Genomic DNA, 21262 nt, shown 5'->3' on the forward strand with positions numbered 1-21262 from the left:
CATGAGTTACTGGCCCCTGTTCAGCACAGTGGAGGTGGTGCAACACCCTGTGCTACTTGAATGACAAAAACAGGGGTGAGAACTTAAGGGGCATGGATCTGGCTCCATCCAGCATTGAGTCTTCCTTTGCTTTGAGCTTGATTATTTATGGCAAGTGCAGAGAGAGACTGAGAGCAGCTCAGCAAGACAAGACCTTAAAAACACGGTGCCTGAGTACAGTCGTTCAGTCTGATGCACAGACTGACACTGACCCTCCAAAGCCAGATTGTCCTTTGGTGATGAGCTGGTGACAAACTACTGCTCCAGGGCACATCAGGAGAATGGCAGGTAGCCTCCAAACTGTGTACAAGGGCCAGGGGAACTCTAGGCCCTACAGAAGGATGTTCAACCTTCTTGGGAATAAAGATGATACCAACACTGCTGCCGAGCAGGTTCCCTTAGGGAGGGCAGCATCACAGGACAAAGCACAAAAACCCTCTGAAGATGTGTGTACACCTCGTGCTACACCACACAATGTGCACAGCCCTGTCTGGAAAGAGGAGGGAGATGTTTCCTCATCAGAGCTGATGTTTAGCTCACATAGGCCCCCATGCTGACCAGGTGACCCCCAAGCTGTTACCCAGGAGCTTCGTGGGGGAGGGGTCACAGCCTGCAGGTGATGTGGGACAATATGACTGTGCACACAAATACTGCACTGGCTAAGCAAGCACTCCACATCCCCTTTCCTAACAGGCACTGACACTGCAGGTTAGTTAGCTCAGAGTGTCCTCATCATTCCCAAAAATGTCCAGCTCAAAACCTCCCTACTATTTCAGTCATTTCTATTTCCTCTGCAGAAGCAGCAAATCTGGTTGACAGCCAGCTGAGTGGTGGTGTTTAATAGATTGACTCGTCTATGGATTTCCTTAAAAAAAAAAAAAAAAAAAAAGAAAGCCACCTCCAAACATTTAAATAAATAGAAGCCAGGATTAAATAAATCAGCTTAAAATTACTTTTGAGCCATTCCCAGTTATGTCACATGGAGGAAATGCACCACCAGGGTCCTTTCTTCACTGTTTTTTTCAAATATTAATAAGCAGTGTAATTGCAACATGACTCACTGAGATCTCCTGCCAAGCTGGAGAGACTATCTGCAAGATGCAGGCATTCTAGAGCGTTGCAAAGGCAGATGTGTGCTTGGGGACTCTTTTGGAAAGGTCTGCATTGTAAGCAGCAGGGGATGGAAAATGGCCAGGCAGTTGCTTGCCTTTGCAAGTCATTCCCTTGCTTGCTCATTCCCTTCCCTCTTCTCTTAACGACCCACTCACACATGGGATTTATTGCAGGATTGGGGTTTGGTGCTCTGAGCAAGGCACAGCACAGCGTGTGATTTTTATTCCATGAGGAAGGTCTGGGATGAGAAACCAGCCAGGATCATCTGAAGTTCTGGGCAAGAGGATCCAGCTGATGGTGGAGGCTCTACCAGTGCCTGGGCCAGCTGTGGGCCATGCTGCTGGCCTCCCACCCAAGCACTAAAATGTTCCAGGGAACAACTTAGAAGGGGATAAGACAACAACAACAACAACAACCAAAACTGAGATGACTGGAACCAGAGAAGAAGGGCAAAAAAGCAAGACAAGGAAACAGGAAAATGGTGCAGCACCATGGGAGATGAAGAGCTCAACAGCAGAGCAAGCTGGCTCAGGCTGCTGCCTGATTATCTTTGCTCACTTCCAAGCTGAGTGGTTCCCAGCCAACCTGATGCAACTGGGCATCTACTGCAGCCCTGCCAGGCAGTGCTGCTGTTGCCCTCCAAGCAGTGGGTGCTGCTTAAACGCCTCATGAATATGGATTTGGCAGTGCCAGCTTGGACACAGTCCCCCTTGGATCTTTACAAAGGTTATTACCAAGCACCTCAATTCCCACTCAACAAGGATCTTACCATGACCCCAGCCCTACAGGTAAACTCCCATCTGCCTTCCCAGGCAGGCAAAAAGGATTCTTAGGAGCTGGCTTTGAAGGATCAACTCTCAGAGATGGAGAACAGTGTTTATACATCAGAGAACTCCCAAGACAGCAGGGTTTTCTGCTGGGCAAGTACCTGCAGGCTCTGCATTGGGTCTTCTTCAGTTTGGCCAAGAGGGTAAAACTCCTCAGTGCCAACACTGGCCAAGCCTCACAAAACACCTCAGTCCCACCAAAAAATCCAAAGCCCAGCTAGATGTGGAGACAATAAGCTTCCAGGATTTTTGCAGCACCTACCTCATCCGACTCATCTGAGAGGGTCCGCAGCAAAATGGGGAAGAGGCTGTCGGTGTGTCGGAACATCTGGAAGCAGAAGGATGGGTGGCATCAGTCCTACAGGCCTGGTCATGCCCAGACACAGGACACTTGCCCTGAGGGAGGCTGCCAAGAGCTTCCCCAGCACTTTCCATGTGAGCTGGAGAGCTCTTCTTCCTCAAGCTATGGGGCATCTGGCAGCCAAAGCCTTCTCAGAAAAGGCAGGTGGACACACATTTGCAAAACTACCAAGACAATTACAATTTGCACTGCTATCAAGGCAATGCAACTGGCTGGGAGCTGACAAGCTCAGTTGAATGCTGAGTCCCCAGCTTACCTTACGAGGAGTCTTGATGTACAAGTGGTAAAGCCATTTCAGGACTGCAATTCTGGTCATCATCCCAATGGAGGTATCACTAAGGTGGTAGTCCAGCACCTGAACTATTCCATCCAGGTTCAGGGTCACCTGTATCCTCTCACAGCTGCGTGGAAAGAAAAGAGGCTGGTTCAGTGTAACATCCAACCCATTCCTCCCATGGTGGGGAAGTCTACAACATATCTAACCTAAATCTCTCCTAGTTCAAAACTGTTCCCCCTTGTCCTACTGCTGTCTACCTATGTAAATAGTCACTCTCCTTTCTTACAATGCTTTGGAAGCAACAGAAATCTTCGGTGCTTTGAGTGTTACCACTTTTCCCAAAGCAGCTGGTACCTACACATGGGAAGGCCCCACTCTAAATGAGAACAGTAGCACGGCTATGTGAGCAACTGGTCCACAGTGCAGTTGCCAGATTTGGGGTTCAAAGATTAGAGATCCATAAAATGCAGTCAGAATCCACCTCGAGATTGACCAGCTCAAACACCTTCAGAGAACATTAACCCATGTGTACTCAAACTCCAGCCTGATGAAGGCATCCAGGTTCTGCTAATCCCAGTGGATTTGTGCTGAGAACTGCAGATGGTGCCCTGTCTGGCAGTGAGTTTGGGATGCAGCTCTCTGCTGCAACCCTGCCTTGAGACCTTCATCTTGCTTCCCAAAAGCCATCCCAAAAAATCAGGATAAATCTTCATCATAAACAAGGGACGAAAGGAAGTAACTCACTTTGTTCACCAGGACATTGTCTTTGTTAAAATTGACAGCTGCTGCAGACTCTTAGCTCTTGGTCTTCCAGTTTTTCTCCCTAATAGCTGGGACCAGCATTGGGACAGGTGACCCCAACACAGAAATTCTAATGATGTAGCATTTTTCTGTCCTGATTGTGATCCTGAAATCTACCTGATGGTTTCCCACCTCTTTGACAGCAAGAATATGAGAAGCATCACATCTCACAGGAGACTCATTTAAGGAGAGATAATGGTTAGAGCCAAGATGGTTGGAGAAGACCACCAAGGGGAGGCTGCACTCAGGAGCCATGTCACACCTCTCACACCCAAGCTACTGAATTATTCAAGGCTGGACCAGGCTCTTGCCGATTTTTCCAGCGTGCACAGAGCTGCCGTGCATCTTGTTTGATAAGAAATCCTAAGGGGCAGATTTCTCACGGTATAATTTGCAAGTAGAGCTGGGGCTTAATAGGATTTGATCTTCCCCAGGACACACGTTGTAAGGGCGAGACGAGGAGGCTGCAGCCCCTCAGAGCCCTGCGGGGATCTGACTGCTTGATCTTCCTCACATAACAGATGCTGGGGGCTGCAAATTGCATTTCACTTTGATGTTGAAAACAACAGCCGAGGGCGAAATGCTCAGACACACAGAACTGAGGGGAAGGAGAGACCCAGAGCAGGAGGAGTTTGGGAGAGATGTCCAAGGGAGCAGCATCCCAGTTCATTTCAGCCAGCCTGAATGAACACTGTATTTGGTTTTCCTACAAAACCATCTCGTGTGGCAGCTGCATAGCCTGCCATGCTCCCAGTACAGGGCTTCAGATGGAAGAGGAGAATGAAACCTTGACCCAGTAACACCTCCACACCAAAAAATGCATTGCCTGCACAGGATGGGGGAAAAGAAACCTTAGAATAATGCATGTTTTCAGAAGCAAGAGGCCAAAAGGACAGCACAGAGAACTGGTGCCTGAAGCTGGCCAGTTTGGAGGTGGCTTTGACGCTTCACATCCCACCAGCTCCATGCTGCTGTGAGATAAGTGGGCAGGATGCAGGGTGCCATGGGTTGCCACAGCACTGCTGTCTGCTGATGCTGGACTTCTAACAGCACAGTAGAAACTTGCTTCTACAAGCAATTTCCAATCTGGCTTGTGCCAAAATCACTCGTGAAAACCCCTTGTCCATCATTATTTGTGATGCAGTACCTGAGCAGAGCCTGGGTAGCTCAAGCCAAAACCCACCTGAGCGGACCCCAGGAGGTGGCTGGGAGCACCAGGCTGGCCTGGAGCCAGGCAGCCCCCAGCCACACTGTGTACCACTGCCCTGTGGCTCTGCTGGGCTCAGCTCCCACTAGGAGGGATTGCAGCTGGGAAAAGCTCCTCACCAGCTACCCTCTGTCCACAGCTGCTGAGATAAACCTTTTAGGGGGGTTGCTGGTGGAGAAGCAACTCCTTTACTCAGCACAAAACCCAGGCACCACCATGAAAGGAGAGAGGTCTGATCATGGGAAATTGGGCTAAAAACCTCTCACCAATCCTCTGGGATAGAGTGGCACCAGACTGTCATGGGCTACCCCGCCTTTGCAGGGGTTATGGCAGCAGCTGAGCGCTGCTGCAGCTCCAGAGCCGGGCTCGCAGCTCAGCCTGGCTCTCCCTAATCCCCAGGCAGGAGGGAGCGGGAGCAGCAGTAATGGCATTGCGTTAATGTGATCCTCTGGGCCTGCCTCGCTGGCTCCCAGCGCCGGCATCTGCGGCAGGGCAGATGTCAGATGCAATCACTTCCATCTAACCCACTACCCCAGATTCTCCGGAGGAGGATGAGCGTGGCCCTGGCACCGCCCCCGCTGCTCGCGTGTGACAGTGAGAACAGCTTTTAGGGCAAATTGAGCAATGATGGGGGCTGTGCCAGGCTCTCACCTCTGAATACTGGGAATCTTTGCTCAAGCTCAGTGGCGGGGCAGAAGACTCACAGAAGACCCACAGCACATCCCCCCATTTCAGAAAGCACCCTTCAGTATGGGAGCTGAGCTTACTTTCCCACTACATTCAACCCACAGCAATGCTTTTCACTCCATGTCCTTTATCAACACATTTTCTCACTTCTCCCCTTTCTTCAAGGGCTTCTGCCTTCTCTCTCCTCAGCAGTCACCTTTTCTCTGCCAATATCTGAGCTGTCATCTTTCTCCTGGCCTCCTGCCTGGCCCAGCTGCTTTCCTGACCCCATTTTCAGACAAGGTTAAGGTCCAGGCCAGGACCTAGCCTTTAGGCAAGCCCAGCAAAATGGCCTTGCCAAGGGTGGAAATATCCAGGTTCTTTCACTGTGGTCCAAGTCACAAGGGCAGCTCCCATACAGGCTGGCAGCTGTGCTGCTCAACGGGCTCGAGCCAGCGGCCAGGAGGTAAATAGCTCCTCTCTGCTATTGGTCCCACAAGCTGTCACTTTCTTGTCCTTCACTGCTCTCATTTCAGTGCTCTTGGCTTCCTTCTGCTCACTGCAGTTTCCAAGCTCTCCCGGGGAAGCAATGAGACCAAGGTCTAGGCAGAGGTATCCAGTCCAACAAGCTGGAGATCACTGTGACAAGGCCTCGGGCAGTGTGCCTGGGGTTCCCCTCCAGCTCACCCACCCAAGCATGAAGTGGGAGCAGCAAAGGGAAGCCATCTCCTCACTCCAGGCTGAAGAGAAGGGCCAGGAAGAGCCACCCTGAATCTAAAAGCTGCGCAAAACAAGGTGCTGGAGAATGGGATTCCAAGGCAGGCTTGGTGCCTTAGCTCAAAGCAAGCCATCACGCTGTTTTCAGCCAACCATCCCCTGGGTGCTGCAGAGCACCCAACACCATTCCTATCCTCCACCAAAGTTTTCCCACCTCCAGGAGCTCCCCAGATGCACCTTCAAGGTGCATCAGGCCCTGGGCATGAGGATACAGCAACTTCCAGCATGAGACAAGCAGCAGCTATTTTAGCTTTGTAGGAAGCACCAACTACCATTAAAAGCCTGGTTTAATTGCAGGCTGGGCAGCTCAGCCACGTGGCAGCCACTTGCCTCTTCTGCAGAGCAACACACAACTTTACATGTGCTGCTGACCACCACCTAAGGCATGAAGACTTCCTTGCCCGAGGAAGTATCACAAAGGCTCTTCTTGGAGATTTCATGTCCCTTATCTAGTTTGGTGAGGGACTGTGACCCCATCAGCCTTGTCCCATCATGCAGACAGCCTAACACTGACAGCTTCCAGTTGTACCAGACCCTCTGCCCAGTAGCACCATCAGGCAATTGTCTCAAACTGTTCAGGTTTTGTTTTGAAACACCAATGCAATTACAAGAGCCTAAAAAGCACTTTCCAGATGTTTTGGTCCACTGACGCAGGACAGACATCTGGATCTTCTCCTGTGGCAGCTCAGACCAACGGAAGGAAGCCCGGGCTCTGCTCCAGCAGCCATGCTTCCACCTCCCCTTCCTCATCCAGGCTCACACCAGCTAACACAGCAGCAGCATGCTCAGCCAGGCCATGAGAAGGATCCAGTGCCTTTGAAACGTGGTTCTGGTCCACTTCCAGTGACAGTTTTTGCAGAAGCTAGAAGAGGGGCCTCCCATCTGGATGGGGAACCCCAAAACCCCTTCGGCCCTGCATAGTCAAGTTCTTCCAGCAGCCAGATTCTGTCTTGGCACAGACACAGTGGATCCATCTCCTAGTGGATGCCAGGAAACTCCCCCCAAGGAAAGTTGGCAAATACTTGGGAAGAATTTTGGAGCACGTTTTAGGAGCAAGGGGCTTGCGTGTGTCAGTTTGTGGCCACAGGAATGTGCCCAGCATCCATGTGTTGAGCAGTCAGGTCTTGTCATCTTGGATGCCATCTTCCCAGAACACGGCCCTCTGCAGACACCAGGCCATGATCTCCTCTTCCCCCATCGACCAAGGTCCTCCCTTCCCTGCTGCAGCAGCACTGTCCCTCTGCAGCCAGCTGGGGAGGGCAGGGGAAGGGGGCGTGAGAGCTGCATGCTTGGCGCTCGGCCATGCTCCCTCACTTGATCGCTGGGGGAGGGGGGGAAAGAACAAAAACAGAAGCAGAGTGACTTCATCTTAAAAGGCAGCTGCAACTTCCTCTGTTTGCAGGCTTTCCAGCTTTTCCCAGCAACACGACGGCTTCCTGCAGTCCTGCCTTGACACCCAGTGGGCATTCAGCGTGCCGGCAGCTGCCGCTCTCCGGTGTGAATTATGGCTGCTGATGGCCACGGGTGCCAGCTCCCGCCTTCCTCCGGCTCCAGCGCCAAGCCAGACAGCCTGAGCAATGCATGGAGCACAGGGCAGATGTCCAGGGCTCCTGTCAGCCATGTACAGCCCTCCCCCAATCCCATGTCAGTCCCCCACAACAGATGCAGCGGTGAAAACGATTCAGGTCCCAACACCGGACCAGCAGAGAGGTCACACAGGGCAGGTAAACCCCATGGTAAAGCCTGAAGTCTCCTGCTGAAAAGGGCAAAGGAAGGCTCACGAAAAAGTCCCTCTGCAAAACCGGGTCTCTTAGAGATATGGAGGGTCTTGCCTTCTGTCCCAGATGGTTTTTCCTGGCGGTTGAGTTGCTGACAGAACATTTCAGCTTGAGCAGCTGTTCTTCCGGCTCTCAGTGACACTGGGACAAGTCATCCCAGCACTCCCTGCTTCTGACCCTCTTCAATTTTCACTCCCTCTCTCCGTCATGTACAAGATCTTCAGGACAGAGCCATGGCTATTACTTGTCCTCCTGATGCAATGCCTCTTCTTTTTCCTTCCCCACCCAGCTCCCCATTTCAGCCCAATGCACATCTACTTCTGCACTTGCTCACCTTCTAAGGTTGAGCAGGGTCAGGACAAACCAACCACAAAAAAGCCAAGGCAAATCATTTAACCACCATAAACCAACATTCAGGTGCCAATAAATGACCTGTACTTCTAGAGAGAAAGAAATTAAGGAGATCATTAAGACCAAGGAGTAGCTGGGCTGTGCAGAAATGCAAAAAAGGAACAGAGAGTACAGACCATCAACTTGAAAAGCTGATGCTTGCACTGCTCTGGGATGTATTGTGATGGGCATCACGCTGGTAGGATGCAGCTAAAGCAAGGCAATCCTATTTTGGGGATCACAACAACAAATAAAAATAAGCATCAGCACAATTAAAGTGTTGGAAATCACTACCTCTGAGTAAAGGAACTGCAGGCAGCAGGAGGAAAGGAAAGCTATTAGAACAGATGGATTTGTCCCCCAGTTCAGATAGCTGGATGGGAAGAAAGGTATTTGCAGGAGAGATCGTGCTGGGCAGGGCTGACAAATGCCACAAAAGGGTGGCAGGAGGCCAAGAGCTGTGCAGCCCTAGGTCCAGCCCCATAGACCTGGGCTGTGGTAGGCTGCCAAGACAGCAGCATGGAACAGGGTCAGTCTCTTCAGGGAATAAACAGCTCAGTTCATCATGCAGTCAAGACATTTTGGTGCAAATACAGCAGAGAGAAGCAGTCAGCTCCTAGAGCATCCCCAGTCATCCACCCTCCTGGGACCCAGGAGACCCCAAATGCCTCCAGCCCAGCCCAGGCCAGCCCCTGTCAGTCATTATCTGTATCCCAAGAAGCCTTCCCTTCTTCTCAAGCCCCTCTGAAGCAACAAACAGACCCTACCTGGTTACTGTGAAGACACCACCGTTGCTGGAGTCACCAGATGCATCCAGAGAACCTGGAGGCAGAAAAATAGGAGACACAGCTAGTGGGGTGATGGGGAAGGTAGACAGCAGGACTGGGAGGCTGGAGAGCTGCACCACCTTCTGCAAAGACATCACCAGTCATTGTCTGAGGGTCCAGGGACTGAAGGGATCCCTTCTGCCTGCAGCGAGCATTTCACTCTCCCTGTCAAGCCCTTCTCTGCTGCCAGACAAGCTGCTACAGAACTGCACTTACCCAGCAAAATGCAGATGGGCACAGCTTCAGACCACTGCCCCAAACTGAGTCCCCTCCTCTGTAAGAGAGATCCAGACACCCTGCTGACGGTTTCAAGATTCTCAAAGAAGTAGCTCAGAACTGCCTTTGACTCTCTTGGCAGAGCTGCCTTTGACTCTCTTGATTTCAATTCCTAAATATACCACGTGCACAGTGAAGCTAGAATCCAACTCAGGCCATCTCCACTTGGCCAAAGCCTGACTCCAGGTCAAAGCCAAGTGACTCAAACAGCTTTCCAACCTCTTCTTCATGCTAAAACTGGTCTCACAAGCACGGTGACAAAGCATTACAAGATGAACTTGACTCTTTGTGCCCCCTTGTGCCAACAGCCTCTACTCACACAAGCAACATCGCCACATCAGCACACCCAAGGAACAGAGCTGAGTTTTTCATTGAAAAGCATCATAATTTTATCTGATCCCGACTGCTTCAAGGTGCAATTTGACACCAGAGGGGCTGAGAATAAGGCAATTAAGCTTTCTGTTGATATTTTAAAGCTCTTCTGTGATAGATTTTAATACAAGATATACAATACTTCTGTGCTATGGCAGTAAATTTTTCTGCTTTATCTCTTCTAGTAAAAAAAAACTGTACAGAGGTAGGTAATGAAAGTTTTTGAACCTTTAGTGAAGACTAAGATGCTAATTTAGACTGGTATTTTGAGGTGCCTGGGTCCACGGTACAGATAAAAATAAAAAAAAAAGCAGTAGGAAAAAGCAAGTTGCATTGGCCGGGAATCGAACCCGGGCCTCCCGCGTGGCAGGCGAGAATTCTACCACTGAACCACCAATGCTGTCCTGAAAGCTCCCCCTGCGCTTGCGGTGTGCTCCTGCCATCCCAGCTGCTGCCCACACCCCACTGCCACAGCACCCTGCCCCGGCAGCTCCCCTGGCAGCTCCCAGCTTCCCCGCCTTCCACTGCTGCTGTCAGACAAGGAAATCCTTCAGTCTTCATCCCATCCTCCTGCTCCCTCTCACGGCAGGATTTTCCAAAAGCCACTGGTGGGTTTGGTACAGGAGAGCACTAGGCTGAAGGTGTAGCTTTAGAAGAACTCAGATGAGCCCTTGTGATTTAAGCATTAACACATGTTTCACACGCCTGGACAACAAAGATATGTTGTGCCAGAAGAAATCTTTAGTCATGCCAGGATAACAGCATCCAAGGGATGATGGAGGGCTAACACTACTGCTGTTCCCAAGCATTGATTCATGGGCACCACTTAGTTTCCTTTCACTTGAACCCTCCTTCAGGCCTCCCATCCCATTTGCAAACTTTCGCCTTTTACGTTCTGGAAATTTTAGGACTGGGACAACACCTGCAAGATGGTCTGGAGAGCACCATGAATCTGGAAAGGATCCAAAATTCTTCTCCTTTCTGTTTCCCACCCTTTCCCACCTCCATGAACGTGTTGATGCTCTCCCAGGACTAACACAGCTCTCTGAGTTTTTCTTTGGGTGATGATGCCTGCTCCCAAACTATAAATTACTTTTTTCAGGTCAGCGTGATGACTAAGTTGAAGGGGAGCATGGTGAGAGGATGGGGATGCTCACTAGGGCACACAGCAATGCAGCACCACTTGGGCTCTAGGTCAGACCAATGACCCTCCCATGCAGCCTGCAACAAGCATGTCTGTCTCACCAGAGGATCATCTGTGCAACATGTTTCCAAATAAAGCACAGAGGTCCCATGCACTCTGAGCTGCTTCAGGACACCAAACCAACTCAAGAACTTCTCTTGAGAACATTCCCTTGACCTTCCTTACACTTCTACTGGTCCAGACTAACTGGGACTCACCGGTGGTCACTGCCTCTGGCCTGGAGAGGGACTCCTCTGATGCAGGCTCTGCTGGTACAGTCACAGATGGCTTGGCCTCATCCATTTCATCATCCTCTGGGATGACCAGCTTCATCAGGCTCTGGTTGCACACATTTGCCACCTCCTTGATGTCTGAGTGAAGGCAGTGTAAGGAACACTCAGTCCCACACATGGGCAGGTGCTGGCCATGGAGAAGCCACTGCAGCCCCATCAGAGCTGCCCCAGCCCAGCTACTGCATGCCCCCTCACATCCAAAGGGCAAGTGTGGGCGCTAGCACTTGGTGGGAGAACTTTTCCTGGACCTGCACCCCAAGGGCAGGAAACAGGCACTGGAACAGGCGCTTCCCTGGGGGCTGCTGTAGCAGGAATGGAATGGGAGCAGCTCTGAGCTACAAGGATACTCTTCTTGCGATCGTCGTAGGACAGACACGGCAGGACGGCGGTCAGGATCCCTGAGGAGTAAGGCAGCATCACCCGGCCAGCCAGCTGGATGAACTCCCGCATCCAGCACATGGCTGTCAGCTGGATCAGGTCATCTGGAAGACATGAGACAAGCAAAGGTGAGGGAAAGGGCAGCACCAGCTCCACAGGCCAAAGACCACCTGCAAGCAAGGAGCTGCCTCTGCTCCATCCCAAGAGAAGCTCATCTGAGACAACTGAGTCCCAGAGGAGATCAGTGAGACCTGAACCTCCAGTGAGCCTGAGATTAAACACAATCATTAGGTTTCAGTTAACCCAGTTCAACCCATAATGCAGGTTTCCTCATTTTCAAGTATTCTGTCAAGCTTCCCAATGCATAAGGATATTTCTTCAGTCACACCCACTGCAGCTGTGTGTCTGGATCTAGCATCATTCCTAGAGGTGCGGTTTTAACAACCTTCCTAAATTCTGGAAAAGGCACCACTGCCATGGCACTCTGCTGATGCAAGACCAAATTTTAAGCTTAAACAGTGTAAATTCACTGCGAGCTAGATTTAGATAGTTTAATCAAGAGCAACCAATCTATACTTTTCTATATCCCAGGAAACCCACTCCTATTCAGCAATATTTAAAGAGCACAATGAGCAGAATTGGGGAACAAGATCCTTCCCAGGAAACACGTTCAGCTGCAGCTGTAACCCTCTGCCTACACAGCAGACCCACGGGAGCTATAGTGCAGCACTGGCAAACACCCTCACACTACACACATTCTAAACACTCTGACCTATGCACCAAGTGCCACCAGAGGTTACAGTAAGACCTTAAGGAGATCCTCCTAGAAGTGCTGGATATTCACAGGTGCCAAATATTTTTTAGGCCACTCCATTTTGGAGGATGCCAAACCTGTGTTGTAGCTGGGGGATCTGCAGTACAAAAGCAGTTGTGCCAACTACAGGAGAGCTGCCTGTTTCCTCCTTTCAGCAGGATTTCTATGAACAGTGACAAAAAAAAAAGTGAGTAGCTAAGCTGGTGAACAGCCTGCTGGAAAACTCCTGGCCTGAATCTATAGCTGGCACCACAAACCAGGAGGTTAGTGCTACTGCCTGGTCCTGTGCACTCACCTGCTGCCTGGCAGTGGATCACCAGGATATTGGCCATTTCTGCAAACTTCACACTGGAGGGATTCTTCTTGATCTCCTTGAGGAATTCCCCAAGAGCCACCTCACACCTGCGGAGAGGCAGAGCAGCTGGTCAGTGCTTGATCACCTTAGACAGAGCAATTAGGGAGAGCTTATGGAGACTGTCTTCTCCAGGTGCACACGGAGGGATGCTGGTGGTATGGCAGAAGTGTCTTTGCACAGAGGCAGGGGCAGGAAAGATGAGGGTGACAAGCTCACCCTGCCCCACAGCAGAGACTGTACACAGGTGCAAGGACAGAGGTGATGGCAGCACAGAGCCCCCCACAGCTTCCACAACTCCCCCACAGCCACCCAGGTTCTGTGGATATGGAGGTGCCTGGGATGGCGAGCAGTGGGGCATGTGGTACCCAAAGCTTTCAGTGCTTGTTCCTTGACATGTGGATGCTGGGAAAAAAGAGATAGGGAGGATCCAGAAGGGCTTTGCAGCAGGATAGACCCAAGCCAGTCTCACCACTTACTTATGCCCTACAAAACCAGTCCAGCCACTCTCTCCCAGCACAAAATGCCAAGATCCTTTGACTTCCCTGAGAACACGCAGACATGCCTGTGCTTCAAAATGCCTCTGTATTGGGACCAGCAGTGTATCTGTGGAGCAAGCTCCCAATCCTTGCTTCTCTTCTCCAGCCAAGAGATGCTGGGCTGGAGCTCTGCCTTGCCAAGAAAGTTTCTCATGCTGCAAGTTTCTTCAGAGAGCTCATGCCCATCCTAGAACCACACACGAGCCTCTGTGGCTCTGAAATCAGGTGCTGGGAAGGCAACAACTCAACCAAGCCAAAATAGTTTGTTCCCCAGTAGAGAGCAGGGCATCCTCCGTGACCATGGGACAGGGGAGACCCTTGCCAAGGACACTGTGATCCACTGTCCAAGCCAATTTGTCTCCCAGCACACACATGGAGCTTCACCACAGTTACACACCAGAGTTGAAAATCAATAGAAAAAGTGATGGGTGAACAGTGAACACGTCACAGTCCTTGCAACCAGCCAGCCTCCACACTCACATTTTCCGTATCTCCTTGCTGTTGTCTCCCAGAATCTGGAAGAGTCCATCTAGGATTTCTGGAAGGTAATCCAAGAGGTTGATATCAGGCACAGACTCTAAGACCAGGATCTAGATCAGAGAGGAATAGAAAAGGAGAGTTTTCAAGATGTGGACTAACATCATCAGCCCAAATGTGGCAGGACACTGAGGAATTCAGAACTGAGCTGTGTGGGATAGGGGGAAGGAAAAGAGGACACTGGAGTTGCTCATCTTGGGAAGCAGCACAATTAGCACAGCAAGCAAGCAATCAGCCTGCAGCAGTGCTACATTTCCAATCACAGCTCTGCTAAACAAAGCAGGGATCAGGAATGACTGCCAAGACACATCCAGGCAGACCTGGGGTGCCAAGAGTATCACTGAGAGGGGAAGCACAGGGGAGCACATCTCCCCAACTTCAGCCAAGCACCAAGAGCTCCTGCTTTGCACAGAAAGGAGACAGAATGTGGAGATCCCTTGCCTCCTGGAGAGCAACATCTCTCCATCACCTCTGCATGATGAAAAGCAGCCTAGCACTATCCCTTGGGAGACCGGAACCTTCTAGAGCACAGTATGTCCATCTACACAAGAAACACTTCGAGTGTACTTTTTAACTTGGTGTGCCATGTCCTGAACAGGATGGCAGAAGTGCACTGCCCTGTCCCTGCCACTACAACAACAAGGTGACAGGGAGCAGGCCTTTTAAAGAAGCATTTAAAAAACTCTGCTGACTTAAAAACCTGCCCACATAAATCCAGGTGCCTGAGCTCACACATCATCAGTGCAGTGCTATCTGCAGTTTGCCTGGACATGGGAAGCTGATGGAGCACAATGTCCTGGAGTTCAGAGTGGCAGGCACACATGGCACCCCGTGTACCTACCCAGGAGATGATGAACTGGCGGGCGTACTGGTTGTTGGAGTAAATCCTCTCACGCAGCAGGGGAATGAAGCCTACCAGGTCAAACTGGTTGCTCTCTGTCACGATATCCTGCAGAGCCCAAGCAGAGGGTGTTAGAATGACTGCCAGCATGCATCTGTGCAGCAACTTTAACCCAGTCTTTTTAAACCATGTGACAGGAAAAAGATGACAAGCATGAGTCTGCAGGTCAGAAGACCTGGAGAGAAGGAATCATGCAGTTTACCCAGGCAATGAGCTGGCAATCCCCCTCAGGCAGAGACTAATGCTGAGCACGACCCAGACAGGGATGCTCCTGCCTGCTGTGTGCCAGCCTAGCTGAACAGGAAGATGGGAAGCTTCTCTGATTCATGCCTCAGTGCTGTGCTGCACACATGAGCAAGCACTTCTGATGCAGCCACGTGGACTGGGGTGGGTGAGTCCCCTGACTTCCCTTTACAGCTCTTTCCACACGCTTGGTAGATTCTGCTGCATGGCCGAGTCCCTGGCCCTGGTGCAGTGGAGCAGATCTCCCAACAGGAAGGATTGCAGCAGCAAACTGGTGTGATAACAAGGAGGAAGGGCAGGACCTGGTAGGAAGCTGCTAACCTCTGAACAGCAGCAGGAAAGGAACTGGGAGGTCTGTGGCAGTAAAAGCCCATCAGCAGGCAGAACAGGAATGGGAACCAAGCCCATACCTTGAAGCAGCAGCCGAAGCTCCACTCACACCATGACACCCTCAGGCAAGGGAGAGACAGCAGAGAAGCAGCCCTCCTGCTGCCTGCCACAGCACTGCAATCCTCAGACTTAAACCTTGCTTCCACCAGCTCCCATGAGCTGAATGCACATATGGCACTGCGTTAACCCACCAGCCCCTGAGAAGGCCACCAGAGCCTGATCCAAGAGGCTGCAGTCAATGAGAGAAAAAAATGTTTTTACAGCAGCCACAGGACTGAGGTGGGATGGCTTTAGCAGCTGCAGCCTTGGGGACTGACATGTTCCCAGCCAGGACATGGCACCAGCTTGCACCAAGGACTCTCAGAGAGCAAAAATACCTTGAGGAGCCGATCAAGGAGCTCGGAGCCACTTTTGACATTTGGGTCAGGATCAGCAGCCAGCTGTGAAAGACAGAAACAAAGAAACATTGCAACAGTGGGTCCCAGGCCTGCCCCCAGCTCTGCAGCACAGCTCCCAACAGGCTCACAGGACTGTTACTCTCCTTTGACAATACAAAGAGAGATTTACAGAAGTCCCTTTATCTCCAACTCCTTATTAGGTTCTAAAAAATTCTCCTGAGAGACTTCCTAAGGGGGAGATCAAGCACACATCACCTCCCCAAGCTATGCAGGTTTTCATGGGCCAGCAGTCACACTCTCAAAGAACGGAGAAATGCAGGTAACCATGAAAATCTGCAAAGGCAGACACACACAGACAAAGTTTTGACACTACAGACCCAACAAAGCCAAAGTGCTGCAGAGCCATCTTGCCTGCAGCAGCTCTCTCAGGCTCATTTTCTAATATCATTCAACAAGGAGCAGGAGAATACATCCTGGAGGTGAGGACAGACAACAAGGTATCTTACAGTCAACTTCATACCCACAGTATCAGTGGCTACTGTGTAGAAACTGCTCATTTTGCTGATCCTTGTGGGTCCCTTCCAACTCAGAATATTCTGTGATTCTGTCCTTCAGACCTGTCTGGGTCAAAGTAAACCAGTTTGCTTGGAAAGAAAACCTTGGACAACTTCGTTTGACTTGGAGATGATGACAACTAGTCCTCAAAAAGCACATGGGGGTTAAGAGGAAGCTTCTTACCTTGCTGAGGCCATCAAAGAGCACATTGAAGTGTGGGAGGACAGAGCCCCTGGCCACTTTGACAATGTTGTAGAGAGCCTCACAGGCGTAGTACCGCAGCCGACTGTCAGCATCGTTGAAACACGTCAGCACCGGCTCGATCAGCTCCTTCAGGTACAGCCCAGAGTCCTGGGGGCACGAGGAGACTGCTTAGCTCAGGACCATGCCATAGAGAGGGGGAAGAGATGGTGCTGCCCTGGAACACCCTGCAAATACTCACGCCTGGGATGGCTTTAGTGCACCTATGCTGGGCAGGATTTACCAATGAATTTTGAATTTTATTACCTTATTTTGTTATTCAGGTACAGTGAGAGTGATCAGGTTTGCTGGGCATCTGCCTCATCTCCTGCCTGCAGGGCAGAGGGAGCCAGGGATGGGTTTCTGCCTGGGCCAGTGTCAGCAGTGCACAGCAGGAGAAGGAAGGGCTGCAACTCTTGTCAGCTCTTTTAACATAAACTAGCACCCAACCTGCTGAGTCTAGTCCTGCTGCTGGAAACTGAAGAGGGACAGGAGCCCTTTAACCACGCCTAGGCAGCTGCCAAGATGTAACCCAGGCCAGAAAGTGCTCCTGGGCCCAGAGAATGTGTGGCCGGGTGTGCTGGGGAAACTCCAACACAAAGCAGTTGTAGGATACAATGCAGGGAGGGAGCTGGGGAGCTGCAGGGCCAGCAGCCTGACTCTTCCTATCACACTGACCCAAGAGGAGCTGCTGTTTCCTCACCACAACCTGCACAAGCCAAAAAACCCCACCTTACCTACCTTGCCCAGGGCAATGGAGCAAGCAGCGAGGCCAATGAGTCCTCCTTTCCGGCTGTGGGGGTGCTGGGAGAGCGCAAACTCCTGTGACAGGATCTGGATCACGTGTTTGATCTGGGATGTGCTGTTCTGAGCCACAAACTCTCGCACCAGCCTGGGGAGAGGACACGGAGGCACACAGGGAGGTTTAGGTTCTGGCTGATACAAACATTGAGGGGCTTGGTGATGGAGACAGGGACTTTCAGACACAACAAACACCAGAAAAAGCAGTACTGAAATGGGGAATCCTTAAGGAACCCAAAAGTGAAACCAGAGCTCTCCCCTCCTCTCTGCTCACATCCACCAGCAGCTCCCTGCACTCCCGCTGCTTCAGCCTGCAGCCTCCAACGCTGCTCATAAACTCTCAGCCCATGATGTGCTCTCAAGGGCCAACCCAGTGCAGCTGTGTGCTTACACAGAAGGTACCAGGTCTTCAAACACCCTCTCCAACACAGCAGGTTATCAGGATCACTTACCTCCAGCATGGCACAGGATGGGAGCTCAGCACACACCCAGCTGGTGGCTTGGCAGGGAACTGCTGCCCACCAGGCTTGTGCACAGTGCCATGGTTTTGAACCCTTCCAGCCACTCATACAGTGCTTCAGCTAATACCCCATATATTTAACTTTACTACTAACAGTATATTTCAAGATATTCTTAAACAGCCCAATATTTAACAAAAAGCCAACAGTTTCCATACACAATACCTGCTTCTCCCCAGGAACTTCCAGCTCATTATCCAGAGATAATTACCACATCAGCTGTGGATGAAGAGATCCATATCCCTGCTCCTGCCTACAGAACTGCTTCCAAGTCCCAGCTTGCCCAGCCAGCCCTTCAGCCTCAGTTTCCTGTTGGCAGAGCTCTTGGCCAGGCAGGGAGGCGCGGGCAGCTGTGCGGGCAGCTGTGCGGGCAGCTGTGCGGGCAGCTGTGCGGGCAGCAGAGCATTGGTGGTTCAGTGGTAGAATTCTCGCCTGCCACGCGGGAGGCCCGGGTTCGATTCCCGGCCAATGCAGTGCTCTTTTCCTCCTTTTTCCTTGCATTTCTATCCATAATGCAGACTTAGGCACCTCGAAAACTCTGCCTAAACAATCATCTTTACCTAACTGCCAAAAAAGGTGCAAAGGCTTTCACTGCCTCACTCCACAGAGGGTTTCTTTGGCACTAGATGAATCTCGCACTCCTAAACAGGTGTCACCGACCAGTCTTGCACTTTATAATCCAGGAAAACCATTGCAGAAGATGTTTATGAACTTTCCCTCCCCAAAATTACAAACACCAGCTCTGCTCTCATCTCACTCTGAGCAAAGCAGCTGTTCCCTTTTGCCCTGGGGATACCAGGCAGTCCCTCCCTCACTCTCCCTAGTCCAAAGCCAAGTTCTCCAACAGTTACAGCCTGATCCACATTCACAGACTGCTTTAGGGATAATGGCTCCATTTCCAGTCCTGCTCCAAGAGAGAAACACACTGAGCTTGAGCATGACAGACCATTGGGGTGATCATTTTACTACCTACGTATTACAGATGCAGCTTTGTTAAAACAGGAGTAAGTTTACAGACTTCCTTCATGAGTTTAAAGGACTCAAGATTTAATTAATGAGGCAAAAAGTGCAGCATCAGAAGCTGTTCCTGCATCATCAGCTGAAGGAGGAGGTGGTTCTTTAGTAAAGAAGCAGCAAGTCCCTCCAGGCTTGATGCCATGGACATGGAAGTGATGTTACTTGGGCCATTCTGTGATGGGTTTTAGCTAAACTAAACCTGTGAAATCTGCAGAAAAGGCTGGCCCTTGCCTTTTTCCTCCTCACACTCTTCCCAAGTTGTATTTCCAGCTCGATCAGATGAACTGCCTGACCCCAAAGCAGACTTCGGTTGGTGTAAGGCCAGCATAAACCCTTAATCCTGGGGCAGAGTAAGCTGGAGCAGAGCTGCTTGGATAAGGCAGAGTATCACCCCTCACAATGCAGCAAAGAAGTTACTCAAGTACTCCTGAGGCTGGAGTTATGAGGACACTGCAAGAATCCCACCCTGCAACACTGCAATCCACCCACAACAAATTATTCCTATAGAAAGAGAGAAAATGAGAGAAAACTAAACACACCAACCAGCAGAAGGGGCTTGCTGCGTTGGGTCTGAACCAGAGTGCACACTCTCCTTGCCCCAGGTGCCATTTTTCTCTGCTGACCTCTCACACAGCACCCGCTGTGTGCGAGGCAGGCAGTTCCCACAGCACATCCCCCACTGAACTCTCAGCACAGCAACTGCATCCCCATGTCACCCAGTGTCCCGAGTGCCTGACTGCTCCCCTTGCAGGCTCACCATGGCCACATCTCCCACCCAAAACTCACCCACCGGTTTGGACCATCACCTCCAACCCCGAGGCGATGTTTCAGATCTCCTGCAGGAGCTGAGCTCCCAGGCAATGCTCTCAGGGAGGACACAGTCCTTCCCAAGGAAAGCTGTGACCAAGCACAGCACCCAGACCAGCACAGCGAGGGTGAAAACACAGGCAGGGAACACGAACAAGCAGCACCAGAGGGGCATGGCCGCACCAGAAGGCGCCTGCAGACCTTTGCCTGGCACGCTCCAAAAGGAAGGCCCCAGATGGGCTGGAACAGCAGCTGGGCAGGAAGAACCACGGGCAACACCCGATGGCCCGGGGTGACAGTAACCCTTCCCATCCCTCTAGCCAGGATCCAGCACGGGACAAGTTTGGGTGAGCCCTCGGGGGAGAGGCACCAGGACTCTGGACGTGTCGCAGCAGGGCAAGCAGTACATTTCCAAGGAATCCCACAGGGATGCCACTCACGAATTAACCTCGCACAGGGCTGTGCAACTGCAGCGGGCACCCACCGACAGAATGAGCCTTCGGCCAGGGGCTCTTGGCATGCGCCCGGAGCCAGCGGGCGCTCGCTGGCACCCAGGAGCTGGCACGCTCGGGGATGAGTTTCGGTGCCCGGTGGGATGGGGCTGGGAGACAGGGAGCAGCTCGGGGAGAGATCCCGCCTGCCCGAGCACCGTCCCCGACACGGTCACCGCGTCACCTCAGCCCCTTCCCAGGGCTGCCGGGCCCGCAGGGTGCCAGGCCAGCAGCCCGGTAGCCGGAGGTCGCGGGGTGATCGCCATCCCCGCAGTGCCAGCTCCCACCGGGCAGCCGGGCCGCTCCCTCCCGCCGCCCGGCGTACGGCCGGACCCACCCAAGCATCACGGGCCGGCTCCCGCCACCCCGGGGCCGCAGGGAGCTCCGGCACCGCATCACCTCACCCCGCCCTTCCCGGGGCACCGGGCCGGGCTCCCTGACCGCAGCACCGGCGCCGCCCGCACCGGCACCGCCCTCATTCCCGCTGCCCTCCCGGTACCCGGAGGCTCCCGCCGCTCACTTCTCTATCTCCAAGGCCGCCACCTTCCTCTTCTCGTAGAGTTTGTCGGTGAGCGCCCGCACCACGCCGGGCGTCAGCGGCGACAGGTCCCGCTCCGCGTTCATGGCCCCGCCGCCGCCACCGGCGGCCACGTGACCCCGCCCGGCAGGCGCGCGCACGTGACCCCGTCCCGCCGCACAGCGCCCCCGCGCGGCGCGGAGACGCGCTGCACCCCCGGCTCATTAACCCCCGGCTCATTAACAGGAGCGCCATTAGGGAGACACGCCGCCTCCGCCCGCACAGCCCGAGGGGCACGGACCCGGTCCTGGCCACAGGCTGATGGCTGAAAGGATTTAGCAGCCCTTGATCATTGATTAATTTGACATTTACAAAGTGATTCGACAGACTTCGCTGTAACCGTAACAGTCACTCAATTAAGTGTTTAAATTAAACTCACACATGCACCCACACGGACACACCGGCAGATGTTAGAAAGTGTCCCCAGCTACACCTATTAAAAATTCCCCTCAAGTGCCAGTGAAATACTTGGATCGAACGCCCCGATGTTCCTCAGCGGGTGAGGGTTGAGCCTCAA

At 52.1% G+C, this 21262-nt stretch overlaps 1 protein-coding gene and 2 non-coding genes across 5 annotated transcripts in view; 1 reads left to right on the top strand and 2 right to left on the bottom strand.

The window, feature by feature from the left end:
- Window positions 1–20824, bottom strand: part of VAC14 (VAC14 component of PIKFYVE complex) — a 58838-nt gene extending 38014 nt beyond the window's left edge. For 2 of the 3 annotated variants that reach the window (XR_005258248.1, XM_038147995.1), the window contains exons 1-12: window positions 20689–20792; window positions 17276–17426; window positions 16478–16645; window positions 15719–15781; window positions 14649–14756; window positions 13751–13860; window positions 12675–12781; window positions 11535–11669; window positions 11113–11265; window positions 9004–9058; window positions 2597–2741; window positions 2242–2307 (exon numbers count right to left, since the gene is read on the bottom strand). Coding sequence is in view for 2 of the 3 variants with exons in the window: in XM_038147995.1 (XP_038003923.1) it covers window positions 2242–2307; window positions 2597–2741; window positions 9004–9058; window positions 11113–11265; window positions 11535–11669; window positions 12675–12781; window positions 13751–13860; window positions 14649–14756; window positions 15719–15781; window positions 16478–16645; window positions 17276–17426; window positions 20689–20792 (1365 nt within the window). In the remaining variant the exon portion in view is untranslated. Of the gene's footprint in view, window positions 1–2241; window positions 2308–2596; window positions 2742–9003; window positions 9059–11112; window positions 11266–11534; window positions 11670–12674; window positions 12782–13750; window positions 13861–14648; window positions 14757–15718; window positions 15782–16477; window positions 16646–17275; window positions 17427–20688 lie in introns of all 3 variants that reach the window. The other variant, XM_038147994.1, reaches the window with a different exon arrangement.
- On the bottom strand, window positions 10041–10111 carry TRNAG-GCC. Its single transcript has one exon. It is a non-coding gene; the product is annotated as a tRNA-Gly (tRNA).
- Window positions 18256–18326, top strand: TRNAG-GCC. The gene has a single exon. It is a non-coding gene; the product is annotated as a tRNA-Gly (tRNA).
- Window positions 20825–21262: the final 438 nt, after the last annotated feature.

The sequence above is a fragment of the Motacilla alba genome, chromosome 11 (genome assembly GCF_015832195.1).
Source record: "Motacilla alba alba isolate MOTALB_02 chromosome 11, Motacilla_alba_V1.0_pri, whole genome shotgun sequence".
Classification (NCBI taxonomy): domain Eukaryota; kingdom Metazoa; phylum Chordata; class Aves; order Passeriformes; family Motacillidae; genus Motacilla; species Motacilla alba.